Source organism: Epargyreus clarus, unplaced genomic scaffold (assembly GCF_041222505.1).
Source record: "Epargyreus clarus isolate Ecla_fem2 unplaced genomic scaffold, WU_Ecla_fem_2.2 ptg000017l, whole genome shotgun sequence".
NCBI lineage: Eukaryota > Metazoa > Arthropoda > Insecta > Lepidoptera > Hesperiidae > Epargyreus > Epargyreus clarus.
Window position 1 is genome coordinate 13,939,653 of NW_027332225.1, and position 20,398 is coordinate 13,960,050.

Here is a 20,398-nt window from a genome sequence, read left to right on the forward strand (position 1 = left end):
TATGATCGAGCTGTGAGCATCCCTATATGAAGGTGAACTGATTGCTCATTTAATTTGAAAATAAAAGATTTGAAAAAGAGTTTTCAAAGAGTATTCTTAAGTCTTCAAATAATTCGCGACTCTTCAATTACCTTGGTACGTAAATTTACGACTTAAACATTTTTAACACGATGGAGGAAGCGGACGAAGCAGTTACAATCGGTCATGCCCCTGATCAAAATGTACAAGTTATTTTATTGAGAGAATTAGATGAAGACGAGAGTATGGATATGGACGAAAGTAACTCAGATCTTCGTAAAAACATCTCTAAGATGGTTTACGAAAGTAATGGCAAATTAGTAATAAGAAGACAAAGTGAAGATCACATATCTTTGTCCAGTGCATGCTTAGGGGATGACTTTGTGGAGACAAGTCAAAGTACAAGAGAAGAAGATTACTCTATTCAAAATGAACAGTTAAAAAAATATAAAGCTATGTCTGTGGAGGTTTCGATCGATAGGTTAAGCAGCTTGGATGTTAGTGTGGATAATACAAACAGCTCATTTCCTGAAACATCAAAACCCGTAAATTCGGCGGCTTTAAAATCTGTGCTTGAAGAGCTAAGCATAGCAACTGCTAGTGACAGTGAAAGTTTGAAAGATAGTTCAATAAAATCTCCAACTACCAAGGATGGAAGAGCTGTAATATTGGAGTATTTACGCAAGAAAACATCGATTGGTGATAGTGAAAAGATTGAACCTGTTGAAGAACCTGTCACAATAGTGAAGCCACCGACATACAAAGATAATAAACATGGGAAGGTGGAGCTGTATGCACCTGACACGGGCCCAAAAATATATTTTGTGAAAGGTAATATTGTGACCCCGCCGTTAATCACAAGGAATCTTCCGGAAGCGTTCAAGGCACTACCTGTGCATGGGAAACCTGAAACCAAGGCTGGTCTTGGTAAATTCTACAGACAGAAAATAAGAGACTATGTTGGTTATGGTATCAATGATGATGAGTTTAAAAGGTTGGAGAATTTCTGCAGGTAACCATTGTTTTGTTTTACTATTACTTATAAGTATCTCTTTAATCCTTTAAAATTTTTCTAATTTCTCAAATTTTTAAAATACATAGAATTTCTGTGTAGTATTACTAGTAAACCACTGCCCTGGTACAAAATGTTTTTTTAGTTCTTAATAATAGTTACACATCATATCATTATAATATTTCTATAAATGTCTCAGATAGTCTTTTATTGTCATATATTTGAGGACTTAGTACAGAAGGTTGATTAAAAGAAATGGTGTTTTGTGTAATGTATAAAGTATCATAGGTAAATCCCAGTCTACAATCAGTTATGACAATTAAAAATGGTAGAATGGTAGATCGACTTCATTAGCAGAAATACCACATGTATCTCTGTTTCATAACAGCAATATTAGGCCCTGCTTGAATGTTTGAAAGGTTTTGTAAAGAATTAAAATCTTTTCAAGGTATTCCAACTTAGTTCTTCATCATAGTAATGCATCTGTAACAGACCTTGGGTAGGCTTTTAGTCCTATTTGGGATTAACTGTCCATGGGAGGCAGTGGCTACTTGTCGTCAGATGGACTGCACATTTTAACTTCTATTTGATAAAAATGATAAACATCTGAAATGAATATTTACTTTACATTTATGTTTAATTTTATATCTGTACTTTTCAGTCCCGAATACTTGAAGACTGGTAAAGAATTAGCAGTGACATACAACTTTCCCTCTCATGGGTCCCTACCTGCTGACCTAAGGAAACCCCCGGAGGACAATGGCCCTGGTGGGAGTCTATGCATAGTGAAAAAATTAAAGTTGCGCATGGAAAAGGACAGACTAAACCATTACCCGAGGAAATTAAAGTACAGAGGGCTAAGATTGCTGCCTTTAACACAAGAGGTACTCAGATATTCTAATATTCTTTATGTATTTAATTTTAATACAAAGTGCATTTATTCAGAATTTATTCATATTCAACTCTTTTGAATGTTGACTGGTTATTTATTGAAGTTTTATGTGAATATTGTAATTATAAATTTGATTATTTCTCAATTTTATGAGAATCTTACTATCAACTACAAGTTAATAACAGAAAACTTAATGTTTTATGAGGTTCTTGATAGGTTATTGGTAGATTTATACTTAATTTTGCAAATTAATATGTTTCTATAGCTTTTAAGTAAATTATTTTTACAAGCTTTTATTTAACCTGCCTCTTCATACGTACATCAGGGTCAAAGCGATCATCATCAACCCATTAATGTCCCACAGCTGGGCACGGGTCTCCTCTCAGAATGAAAAGGATTAGGCCATAGTCCACTGCGCTGGCCAAGTGCGTATTGGTAGACTTCACATACTTTTGTGATTTTTTTTTTATAAATGTCTTAGGTATGCAGGTTTCCTCACGATGTTTTCCTTCACCATTTAGCAAGTGATAATCAATTTCCAATACACACATAACTTTGAAAAATCAGAGGTGCGTGCCTGGGATTTGAACCTTGTGGATCCCTCGATCGAGGGGGCGAGTTTTTTAACCACTAGGCTATCACTGCTTAAATGAAATGCTTCACTATCACTAGGTTATCACTGCTTGAGTCAAATCGATAGGTCAAAATTATCGCTAAACATATATAACATATTAAATATACATAGCACAACTTAAGATTGCAGCCATCTTCATAATACAAGGATTAAATGAAAGGGTTATCTAGCAAGCATTCGAAAGAAGGTGGTTTTTAATAAGTTTTAATGTATTTTTTTTTTAGGATGATGACCAGTCCAGTAATGCCTGTGATATGAAATCAAGTAATGTAGTGGAAGAGGCAATGGAGGGTCCTTTGGAGCCGGGCCGCGACTTAATATTCAGAGTGCGTTTCTACCGGCCCTATTCATATGGGACTAAGACTGCAAAGGTACTGGGGTTACTTTTCATTATTTATTGATTGTAACGATCCTCACAGTACCAAATATTTTGGTTAGCATCTCGATTTGTTTACATTTATTATTAAACAGTAATAATTGAAGTGACGACCCTTTTTTTTTTTCATTTGTGGGAGACTATTAGAAGGTTAAGTGACTCCTAATGTCTAGAAATAATCAATAATTTACCATTGAGAAAACAAATAACGATTCTGGAACGTTCTATTAATTCGAAGTGTGGGTACATGAGCGCTGTGCATAACTTATGTTTTGTCAAGTTTTCCATACTCTCTGAGTATTGACGAGGTTACGAATATGTAAACACTTGCAATATGTAAAAAGTATTATAAAAAATGTAAATCTGGCATTACAACTACTACTTTTTTTTATAATATAGGAGTAGCAGACAAGCATGCAGTCCACCTGATGGTAAACGCCAGCCATTAACGCCGCCAGCTACTGCCGCCCATGAACATATGTAATCAACCCCAGATAGGATCAGTATATTCCTACCTGAGGTCGGCTACAGATGCGCCGCTACCCCTAAAGACTAAGCTGGAACGCCTCGGAAAAGTATGTCTCCCTTATCACACCTTTCAAACCAGAACACAGCAGCGCTCAACACTGCTGTTATGAGGCAGAAATAGGTGTGGCGGTGGTGCTGTCGGAGTCGAATCGCAAAGCGTTCTACTACCTTCCAACTACTGTGTCCTGAACTATGTGACGTTTCCCAGACCACCCGTCACTCGGTGTTCAACAACGACGTGGTGCTGCTGGGCCGGCACCGGCTGTCGGCGCTGCGCGACCGCATCGGCTGCGCCAACGACATCGGCATGCGCATCGACATGTCCGACGACCCCGATATATTCATCACTGAGTCCGCTAAGGTATTTTGTACCTTCATTTTAACCTTATTAGTTAACTTTATATGAAAGATGTGTGAGGTAGCCAAGCTTGTGGGTCGAAGCATCTAAAAGGCTTGTTTTTCATTTGTTAGTTTAGCTTTGGTAGCTTGAATGCAAGCTAATGGTTGGAATTATAGTAGAGACCGGTTCGCGACTGGAGATAGATTTTAAAAAGTCTATAAAAAATTAAATTTTGCAAACCAATCATACTATCAATAATGCGTATTGGTGTTATAAATAATAGAAAAAAATCAAATCAATTCAGATCTTATCAGATCAATCTGATCTTATCAGATTAATTGAATACAAATGTTTCTCTATTTTCCTGTCACAAGTGGGCACACAATAACTAGTATTTACTTTACATTTATGTTTAAGTTTATATTCATAAACGCAATTGAAATTTAAATAATTATATCTGAAAATAAAATAAATAAATACCTCTTTTACTTTGTGTGACTAGTAAGGATATCTATATTAGAAATACCGTTTCTCTCCATGTAACCGATTGATAAGGATGGCATTATGTGCATGTTGTTACACAAGGCTCCTGTGAGTTCCAGCGCGTGTTCCCGTCGACTTCTAAGGATGGCACTATATGACACAAGACTTTCATGTGTGTTCCAGCGCGTGTTCCCGTCGGGGTTCCTGTTCATCAACAACGTGTTCTACGTGGACCGGCGGCGCGGCTGCACGGACCAGTCCGCCGCCATCCGCGACTGGGCGCGCCGCCGCCGCCTCGGCACCTTCCCTGTTAAGGATCTCGCTTCTACGCGCCTGGATACCATCGTGCTGAGGCTGGGGCATCCTGAGGTTGGTGTGTGGGATTCATGAAATGAATAAGCAAGTTGTTAACCTGATGGTTAGTGGCTACTGCCCGTGGACATGTGTAATCAAACGCCGAAAACATTGGGTTTCTTCCTGAGGTTGGCCACAAATGCGTTGCTACCTAAGGACTAAGTTAAAACGCTTGTGATATGTGTGTCTTTCTTAGTAACCCTTCGAAGCCAAATACACTTAACAATGATATTATTAAGCAAAAATAGAAGATACCCCAAAATTCCAATATAGCCTTAAAGAGTAGGCAAAAGGCAGATGTGACCGACCTCATGTGATACTTATAAAGTGGTAAAATCATTATAGTTCGACTAAGGAAGTATATCTGCCACATCTATTTCCGAAAAGGTAAATCCCAGTTGAATTACATATAAGGTAACCATCTCAACCCTCAGAAGTGACAATGTTCATAGAGAAGGATTCTATAGGTTTATTCCGATTTAATTACAATAATCCATAGGTAGCGCATCCATATATAAGTAACCACTTACCATGCAGATGCATTGCATGTTCATTTATTACTTTTGTAATATAAAAAAAAAATATAACATAAAAATATTTTTTGATCGAAAATATATTGCAGGTATACATGCACCAAGGGAAATGCGAGCACCTATTCACATTCTCAGAAGTACGGTTACTAGGCCCATCGGACCCACTGCAACTGTCTTCTTACCCATGCCACACCGCTATCTCACAGAACCAGTCAGTCTACTGCACGACATGTGCGGAGTTCGGTGCTAAGTGGATCGTAGTGGGTTGCACCCGAGTGCCCTTCGATCCTGCCTTCTTCTGTGACACATGTTTCAAGCTTTACCTCTACGACAAGGACGGGAAGAAGATAGGTGACTTCAAAGCTTACTCGTACAGAGGGAATGCGGTCAACTTCTTGAAGCCGACCAACGGTTATACTGACGAGGATGACGAGTATGAGGAAGTGAATGGTGATGAGGATGGAGAAGAAAAATAATATTTAATTACCAGGGATGTGACTTTTTGTGTGATTTGATAAGAAAGGTGGGCATTGCAAAACAATAGTAAAGATAGAGTACTATACAAATCGACAAGCTTATCTGTGTGTGTGGTAAAACTGCCACTAGATCCTTGAGGTATTCACTACTTCCTCCTTAGGTATTCCCTAGGTGTCAGGACTATGACATGGGGCTCTTCAAGAGGGGTGTAAAAATAACTCCTTCAAAGCCGGCGATGCATTGGCGACTCCTCTGGTGTTGCAAATGTCCATAGGCGACGGTGACTGCATTCCATCAGGTAGCCCGTTTGTCTTATCGTTAGGTTAAATATTAAAAAAAAGATCTTAATGTTGTTGTACTGTTGCTAGAATATCAAAACTACAAAGCGGAAAAATGAAATGCGTAAAATTATCAAATTTTTACATAAATTGTATGCCCTTTTATGTAAAAATTTGTATTTTATTGAAAATTTTACATGAGATCTACTTAGTACATAATTATCATTAACTTAACATGTAAAGGAAACACTTATTACTTGTCTAAATTGAAAATTTTGGTGATAGTGTGCAAATGACCATAGGTATGTTTATAAGAGAGTAGGTATATGTGTTTCCGAATATCGCCGCACATGGATAAGTTTGTCGGGGTGTATGCAGTATCGTCATTATATATAAGGCAATCATGGTATTTTACTTAAAAAAGTATAATATTTTTATACAATGCATGACATAATATGCATAATTATAAAGTTATGTTCGTTTACACTTTTATTGCATTATTTTTATGGGTCTTTCTAAATTGTTGTATGAAATATAGGATCTCATTTGTGTTTTAGTAGATAGATACCGTGTGATGGCGAGAATATAGAATTAGTTAGTGTTCATACATTCCTTAGGTCCTTAAATAGTGATCCAAAAACATCTTTTGTACATGGTTCTCGCGGTTAAAAATAATAAGATTATTGAACTGTCAGTAATTATTTTAATTGCAATCGTGATTCTATTGTAATATGTGTGGCAAAAATGTACTCATTAATTAATAGTTCCTACGTTGTAAACACAACTAATAAATATTACGCTTTGTATACTTGTATGATATGTATGTCTATGTAATTTTAACGCACAAATTGTAGTTAATTATAGTTATCATTATTGTATTATAGTTGTAAATATCTATTAGAATTTATACCAAATAAAGTGTGTTATTTATTATTAGAATTACGAAGTTCTTTTACCTTTTAATTCTACAAATGCTTTGCTACCCCTGAGCCACAATCTTTAAACTAGAATACAGTAATGCCTAATACTTGTTATTAGGAAGAAATATGGTGTCAGTTTGTCAGTTTTGTCTCCGAATTTGAACAATCAGTTTTTATATAACCGCCTTAAACAATTTTATTGTTAGTAAGCGCCTACTTAAATATCACAGCTTTGAAGCTTTGATGATTAAAATGCTTTAAATGCCACATATTAAGAAATCTTCCGCGATGGTTCTGTTATTGGACGTGACGTGGCATCGCGTGTCCAGTCTCGTTGTCCAGATTGATATCAGCATTTGTTGATTGGACAATCAGCGCGTTCCCACACCGCCGGTGTTTATGCTCTCCTGGCGCGTAAATTGCAAGATACCACGCAGATAATGCGGTTTGTTTAGCAGAAAATATACTTATTACTGGTATTTATTGTAAGGAGCCTAGATGGTGTGAGTTTATCGGCTTGGACAGTTTTATGCTGAGTAAACAAGAGACAAGTGAGGAAAATATGATCAATTTAAAAGATGAGTCGTGAGATTATCTTAGTGCAGAGTAGTTTTTATACAGCTGAGAAAAATGGCTAGTCGTATGAGTAGCATCTATGCCAGTCTATTTTTGGATCGGTTTGGAAGTTTCGGATCCGTCGGAAAGTTGATATAAGTATTAGATAAAACACTAAAATAATTTTGGACGGTCTTGAAAGCTTACAGAAACCCGATGAGAAGTCCGAAAGTAATTCCTAGCACTCTGTGCTGTTTCGGATGAAAATATGTATAACGTCTGTATAAAGGTTCACAACCAAGAATTCCAGGTTAGAATCTTGGCCTGGCTAGTATTTACACATATTGTAGGTGAACTACTATCAAATAGTAGTACTCATAGCTGTCATGTAAAAATTGGGTTTTTCTTGACTTTAGACCTTAGGGGATTTGGCTCTCCTAGTTGTCTGCCCAAGGGAATCCAAGGACATGTGTAGAAGTTAAATCGTTCGTAAATAACCGTCTGTTCCATTCATGAGAATAGAACGAGATTATTTTAAGTTAACCCTAATGATGTTTCATTTAACCCTATTGTTGTAGGATCAAGATGACCGGTCTCCGGGAATCGTTCAATTTCCATTAGGGAGGCTTGTCAGATAGTGTTACTAGGTCTTGGGCATTCCTAATGGATTCCCTTGATGTTTTGACCTAATATATTTGTCTGTTATTGTATAATGAGTAAAGGATCTTCTATTCGCCGCTGCTCTCGCGCATTTCCTTTGTAGTGTTTATTAAGTAACTATAAATATTTTTTGCATATACAGGATGAATTTTTAAAACGGGCCTTCAGGGCCAAATCCGAAACTATAAGGATGAGCGAAAAATGCTGAAAGGAGTTACGAGACCGATTTTGATAAAAACTAAAACTGCATCATTACTTTTTTAAAATAACTTTTTCCCTAGCCGGGAATCGAACGAGTTCATTTTGAAAAAAAATGCACCTTCTATATTATTCCACTATCTGATAGTGTTGCTTATAAGGATCAAAATCTGGAAAGTAATGATAAATGACAAACTAAAAGAAAAGCCTCAATTTTAAGAAAATACATATTTTTTCATATTAATTTGGCAGTTAAGTTCCCGCCATTCATTACTTTAAACATTTTTTTTGGCTCAATGTTCCTTATCATTCGAAATGGACGTTTTGTTTCCCAATAATTTTTATTTTTTATGTCCGACTTAGCTAAGGTTATTTTTAGGACCATTAAAATAGATTTACTTGCTATGGGCGGAGTTTCGTTTAATACAGATGTAAAGTTGACAATTTGCGAGAATTACTTTTTAGAGTCAAATCCGAGTGATTACTTAAAAAAAGAGATATAGAAAATCATATTTAACGTTGAAACGAAGTTGTAAACAACAAACAATAGGAATTTACTATTTAATCAGTTATCTATTTTCATTAAAAAATAAATCCTAAAAACGGCGGTAACTTATTTGCCAAACTATTACTTTCTCATACTAAGCCGTATGTCATAGTCATAACATCGAATAATTAGTTGATTAACCAACAAATTCTTCAATGGTATGACTTATGTCTGTTTCTAAAGAATTATACATAAATCATTTGTTATGTATAATCCTTAAGGATTAGTATGCCAATGTATGGAAAAATACGTATTTTCTTAAAAAATTTCCTTTTCCTTTAATTTGTCACATAACATTACTTCCCAGAATTTGATCCTTATAAGCGACACTATCAGATAGTGGAATAATATAGACGTGTAATTTTTTTCAAAATTAACTCGTTCGATTCCCGGCTAAGGAAAAAAATATTTTAAAAAACTAATGATGCAGTTTTAGTTTTTATCAAAATCGGCCTCGTAACTCCTTTCAGCATTTTTCGCTAATCCTTATAGTTTCGAATTTGGCCCTGAAGGCCCGTTTTAAAAATTCACCCTGTATATGCAACGCAATCTACTCTTACAATAGATTGCGTTGCATAACTATCAAAATAGAATTCAAGGAAAAAAATGTTTAAAATCATTTTATTATTATTTATCTACTTGTGCACAAAGATAGATATTACTTTTATCGAACGCAGGATTGATCGTTGGAACTTGGAACCTATAATTTTCCCTTCCCAAAAATAGTGGTATTTATCACGATATATGCTTTCTATTAAAGATACCTTGGTGCTAGTTGAAAACCAAATTGCTCAAGCGCCTGCCAAAATTTAACGGCAAACTGAATCAACGTTCTTCAACACTTTGAAATTTATCAAAGGTGCTATAGTAACACGAATACAGGTACAAAAAACTACAACATATTTGACTAGCCGGGATCGAACTAGGATCCCTGTATATGATAGAATGGTATAGTGACTACAGCGCTACGAAGATCATTATAGTTTCAGTTATTCACACATCCACGTATATGTTTCAAGATTAACGAAGATTCATGGAAGGTTGTAGCATGTTCCTTACACGGAAGTACCTATCATTCTAAACGTCACCATGTAGCAATTTAAATTTGAAGGGATGGCTGCAATACCTGAGCTGTATTAAAAATAATCGCTTCGTAGGTGGTAGAGTGACGCTGATCCAGTCACAATTGAGGAGTTAAGATAGCGGGTAATGAGACAGGTGCATTCTTCCGCGGGGGCGAAGTTTCCTGTATGCACCGCCATGGACAGGGATTCTCATTTACGTTTTTCTTGGATCGCTTTTATTGGAAGAATACATAAACTGCATTTACCTACAGAGTATAAAAATATGCTTATTAGGCTTCGAAGATTAGGATCAAATAACTTGTTGTAGGTCTTAGCCATCAATGGTATGTAGTAAAGTTTCGAAAAGGTTTTGCTATGGAAATAATATTTATTGTTATTTGATGGTAATAAACGATGTGACGTTGTTAATTGCATATTCAGTAGGTACTTTATTTATCTGGTAGGTATTTATCTGGAATAATAAATATTTATACAGTGTTGTCAATATAGAGACAATAAAAAGCTAATAAGTTACGTTTCCATTTTAATTAAATATTCATACATCACATCTGCTTCTGCCTTGTTAACATAAAATTGGTGTTTCAATTTAAGCTTCAGAGGATAACAACCTACCTCACCTACCTGCAATAGTCTCTAGATAATATCTTCATTCGATTTAGAATTAATTACAGTTATCTATGAGTGGTACTAATCGATTAGCCTAAATTAATTAAGTGGGCATAGTCTCTTGTCATAGTGACGGGGTTGCGGATTGCCATCTTTAAGGACCTTTCGTCAGAACCTTTAGGCAGTAGTTTTCCTTCATCATTAAAGCAAGCGATAATTAATTTCCAATATGGTACTATAATTTCATGAAAAGAATTGATGACAAAAAGACAGTAGGTACATTAGGTATGTAATTATTCAGTATTATTTCTACCAGCGTACGTAACATATGTGGTAACTCATTGTAACGACCGCCGATTGAATGCCACTGTCCATTGAAGTACCTTCGTGTGAACAGCAAACAACGTGTTATTTATAGGATACTGGGTTTCAAATAAAATTTATTTCTTGAACACTATTTCTGTGACATGACATACTCGTACTCTTGAGATGTACCTAGCTGGGACGATTTGCGAGAGACTCGTGTAATACTAGACGACTCAAGGATCATTCCCTTGGACTGAATGCGTTAATTCAAGAAATTCATATCCATAAATTTAAATATTACCTAATGCTAGTATATTTACTTGATACTTATAAAATTATAGTTCAAATTTTCTTCAAAATTGTTTAATTCCATAGTAAGTAGCTGAATTTGATATTGTAAACAAATAGGCACAGGATAGTAGTAGGACTGCCTAATTTTTTACGATTTAGGAAGTGATTTCCTTGTGTGATGCAATTCGGTTAGATGGAATTGGGAATACGGAGACGCTTGTTTCGGAAAGAGTCTAAAACATCGTGCAAGGAAGTATCACTTGGCATTTTTGTAGATTCCCAAAACTTCGCAAGGTTCGGAGGAGTCGTTGTAATAGTATCATATCATCATTTAATCTCTGCTTCATAAAGTTGGTATTTTTACAAAAATCTTGTTGTTGCTATCACGTGCATAAAGCATGAAGTAGGCACATATAAAATAAATTACAATAAAAATAAATTAATACTTTTCATATAGGTACCTATAACTAAATTATAAATACCTAAATAGTAATAATTAACCTAACTAGATAACATACAATCAAATCGCTAACAGAATAGTAGGTATGTAGTCATAGCCATTTCATAATAGTAGTTACAGCATCTATCCGAGATACTACTCGTAACAACGGTTTCCGCTGGTTAATTGTTTAACGTTGCGGGCCAATTACATCGCAGGACAGAAGGGTTTTAATTAGCCGATACAGCACCGGGGTCGGGGAACTCTAATTAAAATTAAAACTCATCTATACGGGCATGCTCTTCAATATTTAGGACGAAAGAAGTTTAGGATAACGCGTTCCAATTTGTAACCGAGTCAATGTAATAATGGTTGACCTTAGGATTTCAGTTATCCCACGGGACGTAGAGATCATTTATTGGCCACATTTTACAATTTTTTTAAGAAGATTAAGAACTGAAATAGGTAGAAAGAAAGTATTTCTGTATTATGACGACTGAACTGAGCACAGTTTCGCTTATAACTGTCACTGTTAGGTATATGGTAGAAATATGTGTGGCCGTGGTGTCTCGTGAGTCGAACCTCAGAATTCTATCATCTTTTTATCATTCTCGCTGATGTGCTTATGTTATAAGATAGTTTGACACTATAGTCACTTACTAATTACGCTGGTATTCTCAATTTAATTTTCGAGGGTAGCAACGGGGGTTTCAGACGTAGTTTGCATAATGTAAATAAAGTTAACTTTCTGGCTATAAGATTATGATATTCAAATTATGTAGTACTAACTAGTATAGTACTAACTTACGCTACAAGTATTCCATGAAACATTTGTCATCAATATTTTGCGACTGTATTTTCAATTGTGTATTGTATATGTACTTAGGTATACCTAATTATATAAGTTTATGAGGACGATGCATATATGGAACGACATATTTGGAACGACAAATGTCCTAATTAGGGTTGCTTAAAAATAAGGTAATATTTAGAAAAACTGTCAAAACATGATTAAAAAGTATGCTCACGTAATTGAAACATGCAATATGGGTCACATTCCAACGAAATGAATCTGTTTGCTATCACTTATCTCTGCATCGCAGTGCATGCAAGCCTTGCTAGATAATGTGCGCTAAATTTCAGACATATTTTTCCGAAATGTACATACTGCACGGAAATTCCTGATTATGACCTTGGATGTAAAAATTAATCCATATGCATGCAGAATAACAATTTAACACATAATGTGTTAACGTTAAGTGATCAGGGCACCCATGCTCAACTGTGATCAATTTAATGTAGAATAAAAGTTTTATTAATCTGTAATCTACCGTTGCTTAGAAAGGACGCTTCAAAAACTGTATTTCCCTTACACCCTTTAAACCAGAGTATAATTATTACATGTATGGTGTAGTGTACCACTTCTATTTCTGGCCCGGGTGATTTTTCGGGGCGTTGCTTATTAATTTTCAGGAGTATCCATGCGTCTGCGATTGACTTTACGTAAGTCTTCTACAATTTGTTTCAAGACTTTCAATGTTATACCTATATCGTTACGGCTAAACAGAAAAATAATAGCTAGTGAATTAAGATAATCGTTCAAAATTTGGTTGATTTTATACATTGTATAATAAAGTTACTGTATAAAGTAGATGTAGACGTTTCACTGAACACATAGCAGGATCGGCAAGCGGCAAACAGGGTGATGTCACCGACACCATACACCGCTTCGCTGCGATTATTATTGAGTCAATATTATCTCATGGGTCTACATATTTGTCTTACATTTTACATAACTTACGCCTCTGTTTGTGCGTTTTCCATCTGTGACAGTTTGTAAATATTGAGTGAGTAGTTTTTATAGTCTTAGAATAATATTGCCACGAAGCTACTTTGTTACTACTTACTTATGGTTTGTTAAGAGTTTTTGATGTGTACAGTTCATAGTGCTTGGTTAGAAAAAGTTCCGTTCGGATTCGCTATTTGTTTGGAATGTATACTATCTAAGTTCTTCGCAACTCTTTTCAGAAGTTAGATGAAGCGATCAAATGTTTCCCTGGACATATTTAAAGTTACGTTTGGATGTTCGTTGCTGCAACTGAACGCAGAAATCGCGATGTAACATTAATGTGGTAGATAAAAACGTATATTTTCAACCCCGCGACTGAACGCAACATCGATGCAATTGCTAAAATGCTAATGACCCCTTTAAGTTCCTACCATATTTTCTGAATGAATCAAATTTGATTGTAGAGACACTATAATCATCTGGTTCATATGATGGTCTGTCATACTTTTATAATAATCGGGCCAAGAAATTCTACAGTTTCTTAACTGAAGAGCCTATTTAATAATAGGTACAAATAATTTATATTTTTCGTACGTTTATGGTGTATAAATATTTCAAGTATAAAATGTAACCTAATTTACATTATTCTTCAGAACTTGACATGCTTATCCCACTTCATCATCAGAGTCCATGTAAAGTGTGATGTAAGTAAGTATGTAGGTATCATGTTAAAGGTAGACATTTTGTAATTTTTCATCTTTTATTTCACATTCATCTTGTCTTTGTATATAAAAGTATAGGTAATATATGGTTCCCGAGGTACCGAAATCCATATACCCACGAAAGCTTTTCCCAAGATGAGGCACCTCAGCAACAGTTAAAGGCGCTCAAGGCTGCAGATAAGACAATAAGTTTAACGAGCATTACATCACAATACAATTGCGCATATAACCATATAGCAGATAACTGCAATTGATTCCATTAATTGCCGCATTCCGCCACGATTCATTAGCTAATCTCATAAAATACCCCTTCAGTGTCTGTTAGATCTGTACATTCCTCTGTCAAATAGTGTACAGATTAATTGCAAATTGCATTGATCATTAATGATTTAACTGTAATGTAACATGTGACATGATATAATTAGAATAATGTGAAGGCGTAGAAGAAAACAGTAAATGAGTACATTTTACTCAAAAGTACATTTTAGCAGTAGGCCTGTCTGAATTACAATTATGTTCAGATATATTATGTACGAGTATCTATAAATATCTCTAAGTATCTATAAGTATCTATAAATATATCGAGTAAATATATCTGCCTTACCAACCCCACACACCAGCTATAAAAAATAAGACTAGTGCAGTAGTAGAGCTGTCGCAAGCTGTCACTTCACTGATGTTTGCTTTATTTCCTGCCTGCCTTTTTGTATGCCATGTTTCTTAGTCCAAAGTCGTTCATTTTGGATAAGGATCTCAATAAAAGACTACTAATTTTAACTTCAGATTTGTAGTACTTGACAGCCATTACATGATACATTTTAATAATATCGAGGTGTGCTAAATATAATTTTAGCTTGTAAGTTTGTTTGCATGTTTGTTCCGGAGGCACAGAGCCGCTCAACGGATTGTAACCCGGTTCTTCATGTGTTTGCTTTGCTGTAAGATTTGGGTTACAAAATCTAGTTTTTATAGTGTTTTTGGATAAACTAGTGTGATTCAGGGTTAATTTGAAGTACATTCACCTTTTTACAGATATTTCATATGTTTTTAATTGTTACCACTTCTATGGAGTGAATGGAGTCATTCCTCTAGTAACTTCTAGTTTTTATGAAAATGGAAATTGGATTGGAAAGGTTTAACTTTGACTATAATATTATACGTGTACTGGTAGACTTTTCAGGCAGATGAGCTAATTATGGAATATCAGGTGTCTAGAATTTCTTTTGATGATAAAACAAGCGATAGTTAGTTTTTAATACGTCAACAACGTCGACGAAAAGATAAAAATGCGTACGACAGCTTTCAATAATGTAACCAAAAGTATTTTTACTTCTGGGAAAATTGTAAACAATTTTACTCATCGTATTTTTCGAAGATGTTCTCAAAAGGCGTCTTAGACAAAGTACGACATTAATTGGGTCACGTTGCAGTAAGGAGGCTGCGGCAAACAACAGATTAGATATCGTTCTCAAACGGTGTGAAAATGTTTGCAGAGCCGAGCGCCAAGCGATAAATGTTAATAATTAGCTCATTTCGAAACTGAAGCCTGAAGCGGATGCGTTTTGAATTAATGCATATTTTGATTGATAGCTTTATTTATTTTAAGTTGTTCCAGTGCTGCTAATTTGACCTAAATCCTTTTGATCGCCTATAATGTGCTACGAATACATGTAATTCATACTTTCTCTTATGTATGTCCATTTCGTATTGATTTGATGAATAATAGGGATAGGACCGTTAAACCCTTACTTCCTAAATCTAATCTTCAAAAAGATTGTCATTGGCAGTTCTTAGTAGATTGTAACGTATATGTACCTTCGTGGATGAAGTAGATCTCCAAATAATGCGAACATTGTTGCTATATGACAGAGGTGTTATGACAATTACTGGGTTCTGCCCATGTTCTGCCCATAGTAAATAATCAATTTATCCCATGTTTTCTTCATACTAGACATTGTCCAATTTCGATCTTTGTTAGTAATATTTGATACTTTGATTTAATTAATAACGGCCGTTAATGAAATCTTAACGATATATAATACTTTTAATGTACATATGCCTACGCAGAGGTATTACATTATATAACTAATATAGGTAACTGTTTAACTATATTAGGTAGGTACGTGCGATATTGGATTTAAGCTGAAGAAGAGTAAGATGTCGAAGTAGTGAGGTTTGTAAAAGAAATAAGTAACTAAACAATCAAAGAACTGTAAAAATAAATTTTGAAAAACAACGATACCAAAGTCACCATCATCGGTAAGGTCATTCACCGATTTTCAGTCACAAGTGAAACTCAAACATACAATATGTATAAAAATTAGAAAGTTCGAAGTTTGCAAGGCTTAACATTCTTTGTAGAGCCTTCGTAGCAACAATTCGCAATCTTATCAGCGCACATTCCTGCACTAATCCTTCGTTTGTGATGAGCGAATTTTTAACAGTTCACGTAATCGGTCGAAAATGAAATCATAATGTTATGAACACTATGATTTCATTGTAATAACATTATGTTGTATAATTCTACTGTTACTCAATTGTGGCCTGTTTTGCAGCGCAAAGTAGGTACATACTCAACAATGTAGAACCCGGGTAGTAACAGCGAACGAGTGCTATCAGTACCTGTGCTCCCAAAGGGTGTCCCTCTGGACATCATGGGGATTTAGCCGGTAAAAGTCCGGCATATCTTCTCTGCGCGACTGAGCGGAACCCATGCAGAGTATCCCTATATACCTACTAAAAAAGGGCAGATCATTAGTAGAACATACGAGAAAAAGTCCGTTAAAACATTATATATGTTACAACCTAAATTTTATCTATATTCTTACGAGGGGTGTAGAACTTTTCGTCGTTCGACGTCAGTCAATGTGTCAACATAACATTGACGTAGAGCTATGGAGACCAGGTTTTAAGTTTGGGATACAGTGATAAGGGAAATAACGATTTAAAATGTTATACCTTAATACCCAGGAAAAGCATTGTTTTTGGAATCAATTTCAGTTAGGACTGATGTCTTGGGATTCCTTACAGAAATTGATTTACAGGCTTAGTTGCATTGAATACTTTGTAGTTTATTTTATCTGTCAATAAAGTTTCGTCTTTTATTTAAAAAGCGAAAAGCGAGTTTCAAAAATCATATTTTTTTGTTTACACATATGTTATCTAAAGAATCCCTTGGTTTTAGAAAAATGTGTTAGTTTTAAGAGTTTTATTAAGTAGAAGATGTTTAATTGGAAAGGTGTTTCAACTTTCACGCTCCAGATAAGGTGAATGTCCTATGACCTACTTGAGAACATATTGCTACCGATCTATCCGATCGATACGAAGTGTATGAAAATCGATAGTTTAGTAAAGTAGGTGAGTCGTACGCACCTGAACATCTGTCTTCGAGACAAATGGTCAACATTGGGTAAGTATATGGGGCAATGAGCAGACTTTGTCATAGATTAAATAATTTTATTACTAGAAGTAGAGCAGGCTCTGTATTGTGGACTATTATTTCCACATTTTAAATATTTTACTGGACATCTTTCCTTAAATCCATTTGTAAGAGTAGGGTTCATGTTATTAAATAAACGTAAAAGACGGCCCTTTTTATGAGTTGTCGCGGTATTAATACATGAAAAGGACTCCTGAAGAGTTACTGGCATTAGTGATGTATGATCGGCTTTGAGAATTACTTATTACTTTTTAAGAGGTATAATCACTGCCATTTATCTGTAATCACTTAAACAGCTTCATAGATTCCCAACTCCTACATAAAGTCGTTAGATACTCTTAAGGACTACTAAGAAGTTACTCTTTCATGACTGAAGTGTGCTTTACCATAAACTTAAATCAGAACACGCAATACCAACAATTATAAAGTTTTCCTGTGTTCTACTATGCTCTTGGGCAGAAAAGTCGTACCTGTAGCGCTGCCCCTAATAAACCAAATGAGCTTTATCTTCCCTTTGTGTAGTCTTTGACCATCGCTACTGGAACATATTTTCGAAGACAATGTTCATCTGACGCATAAGTCTGGTTACGCATGCTGAAAGAATTGCGAAGGTCGATTCAGGGTTAAATCGAATATATGGCCATATTCGCAAGTGTATTGCAATACTAATATTTGTGTAAAATTGTGCTATTAATGGTATTCGTCAAGGCCTACTTATTGAAAATCAAGAGGCAGCCACATTTTCTTTTTATCCTTATTTGTACGTTTTTAAGAATAATGTAAACGCAAACACAAATAAACCTATTTCAGTCTAATAACAGTAGTGTTAAGCGTATTACAAATTAATTATCATTTTCTTAAACGGCGAAGGAGAACATAGCGCGGAAACCTGTAGGTTACAACTGAGAGTTATAAAAAAGTTCTCAAGGATGTGTAAAGTCTACAAATTCGCACCCGGCTAGCGCGGTGGACTATGGTCTAAACCAGCGTTTCCCAACCTTTTTCAATCCACCCTTAGGAAAAACATGATTTGAAAGACCGATTTATGTATTTTGTTCTTGTTTTTTTTTTCTCTTCATTTCACACATCAAGTTTTTCTAAAAAATCTGGTTTGTTGATTTAATGAGCAATTTATTTATGGTCCGGAGATGACACCGCGGACCCCCTTACGTATACTCGCGGATCCCCTTACGTATACTCGCGGACCCCCAGGGGTCCGCGGACCACAGGTTGGGAAACGTGGGTCTAAACCCTTCTCCTTCTCACATTTCGAGAAGAGACCCGTGTCCAGCAGAGGGGCAGTAATAAATTGACGAGGAGGATAGACGTTGCCGTGGACAACAACTAGTAATTGGAAAACAGGTGTGTAGTTCTGATTTGTTATTTGGTTTTGGACACATTAAGTAATTAGGATCGGTTGTTATTATTACATCTGTTTAAATGTCTTAGTGCGGTAGTATGTTGGAAATACCTTTTGTCACTTTAATTACTGTACAATTTACATATTATCTCTGAAATAAGCTTAAACCTCGCCAGAAGAGGTATTAATGACAGTAGTAGATTTATTTAATTATCACTATCGCCACTCCTATATTTTGAAGGTGGTAGAACCCTTTGTGGTTCGACTCCGGCGGCACCACCGCCACACCTATTTCTACCTAATAACAGCAGTGTTAGGCGCTGCTGTGTTCCGGTTTGAAGGGTGTGGTAAGGGAGACAGACTTTTCCGAGGCGTTCCAGCTTAGTCCTCAAGGGTAGCGGGGCATCTGTGGCCGGCCTCAGGTAGGAATATCTAATCCTATCTGGAGTTGATTACAGATGTCCATGGGCGGCAGTAGCCACTTACCATCAGGTGGACTGCATGCTCGTGTCGTGCTACTCTTGTATTATAAAAAAAAAACTCCTATTTCTGACTAATAACAGCAGTGTTAAGTGCGGCTGCGTTCTGGTTTAAAGGGTGTATTAAGGTAGACATACTTACCCGAAACGGTCCAACTTAGTCTTCAGGGGTAACAACAAATTGGGGCCGACGTCAGGTGAACCTCTAATATTATTTGGGGCTGATTACATATCTCTATGGGCGGCAGTGGCCACTTACTGTTAGATGGACTGCATGTTCGTTTACTTCTGCATTATAAAAACTTCTCGTATAATAAAATACGCCAAGAAAACAAACTCGAAAGCTATGTTCAGTCTAACCTGGCATGTTTAGTAGAAACCCATTACCATGTGCTTCCTATGTGCACGATCGAGAATTGAAGCCTTTATTTTTTGTCGCATTATGCATGCTCATGACATTATTAAGTGACTATCCTTGTTCTAACCGGGAGGTGCGGAGGCCACAAAAAGTGTGTGCAGCCCGAGGACTCTGATGAGGCTTTTGATGTGCCGTTAATGACACTGGATCGCCTGTCCTTGTCCGCCACAAGGAGAGCCCTTTGAACGACTCTACACGTAATACATGTCACATAACATAATTGTAATATTATTATAATAGTATGTAAGTAAGTAATATATCAAGAGAAAATGGAGCCAATTTTTAAATAAATTAATTTACGTTTTTTTGTGCTTAAACTTTTTTGCTTCTAGGTATTTTATAAGTGTAGAGTCACTGAAGTTATTTTATGCCAAAATCAATAAATATAATAAGATTCTACGTTCAGTATTAAAAAGGCCTATGATTGAATTCTGTAATATAAAATATTATATAAACATAAAATCATATGGTGTATAGTTTCATACGAGAGACTAAATGCAAGAAAAAATATCGAATATCGTATTTTCGGGCACAATAAACAAACATTGGGCGGAGAGCGCCACTTACAGCGTAACGGAAGCACCATAGATCTAAGTGGCAAAGCATACGTGCGCGCGCGCAGTTCCAATGTTTGCCCATTGATAAAGCTCGCAATTTTA

The 20,398-nt window shown here is 35.8% G+C and overlaps 1 protein-coding gene across 1 annotated transcript; it reads left to right on the forward strand.

Annotated features, from left to right (window-relative positions):
• Positions 1-6,582, forward strand: Pbp49 (proximal sequence element A Pbp49). The gene is made up of 6 exons (XM_073082007.1): positions 1-1,030; positions 1,692-1,914; positions 2,781-2,927; positions 3,669-3,821; positions 4,467-4,652; positions 5,260-6,582. Exons 1-6 carry the CDS (start codon positions 171-173, stop codon positions 5,644-5,646), a joined length of 1,956 nt encoding a protein of 651 aa, XP_072938108.1. The 5' UTR covers positions 1-170; the 3' UTR covers positions 5,647-6,582.
• Positions 6,583-20,398: the final 13,816 nt, after the last annotated feature.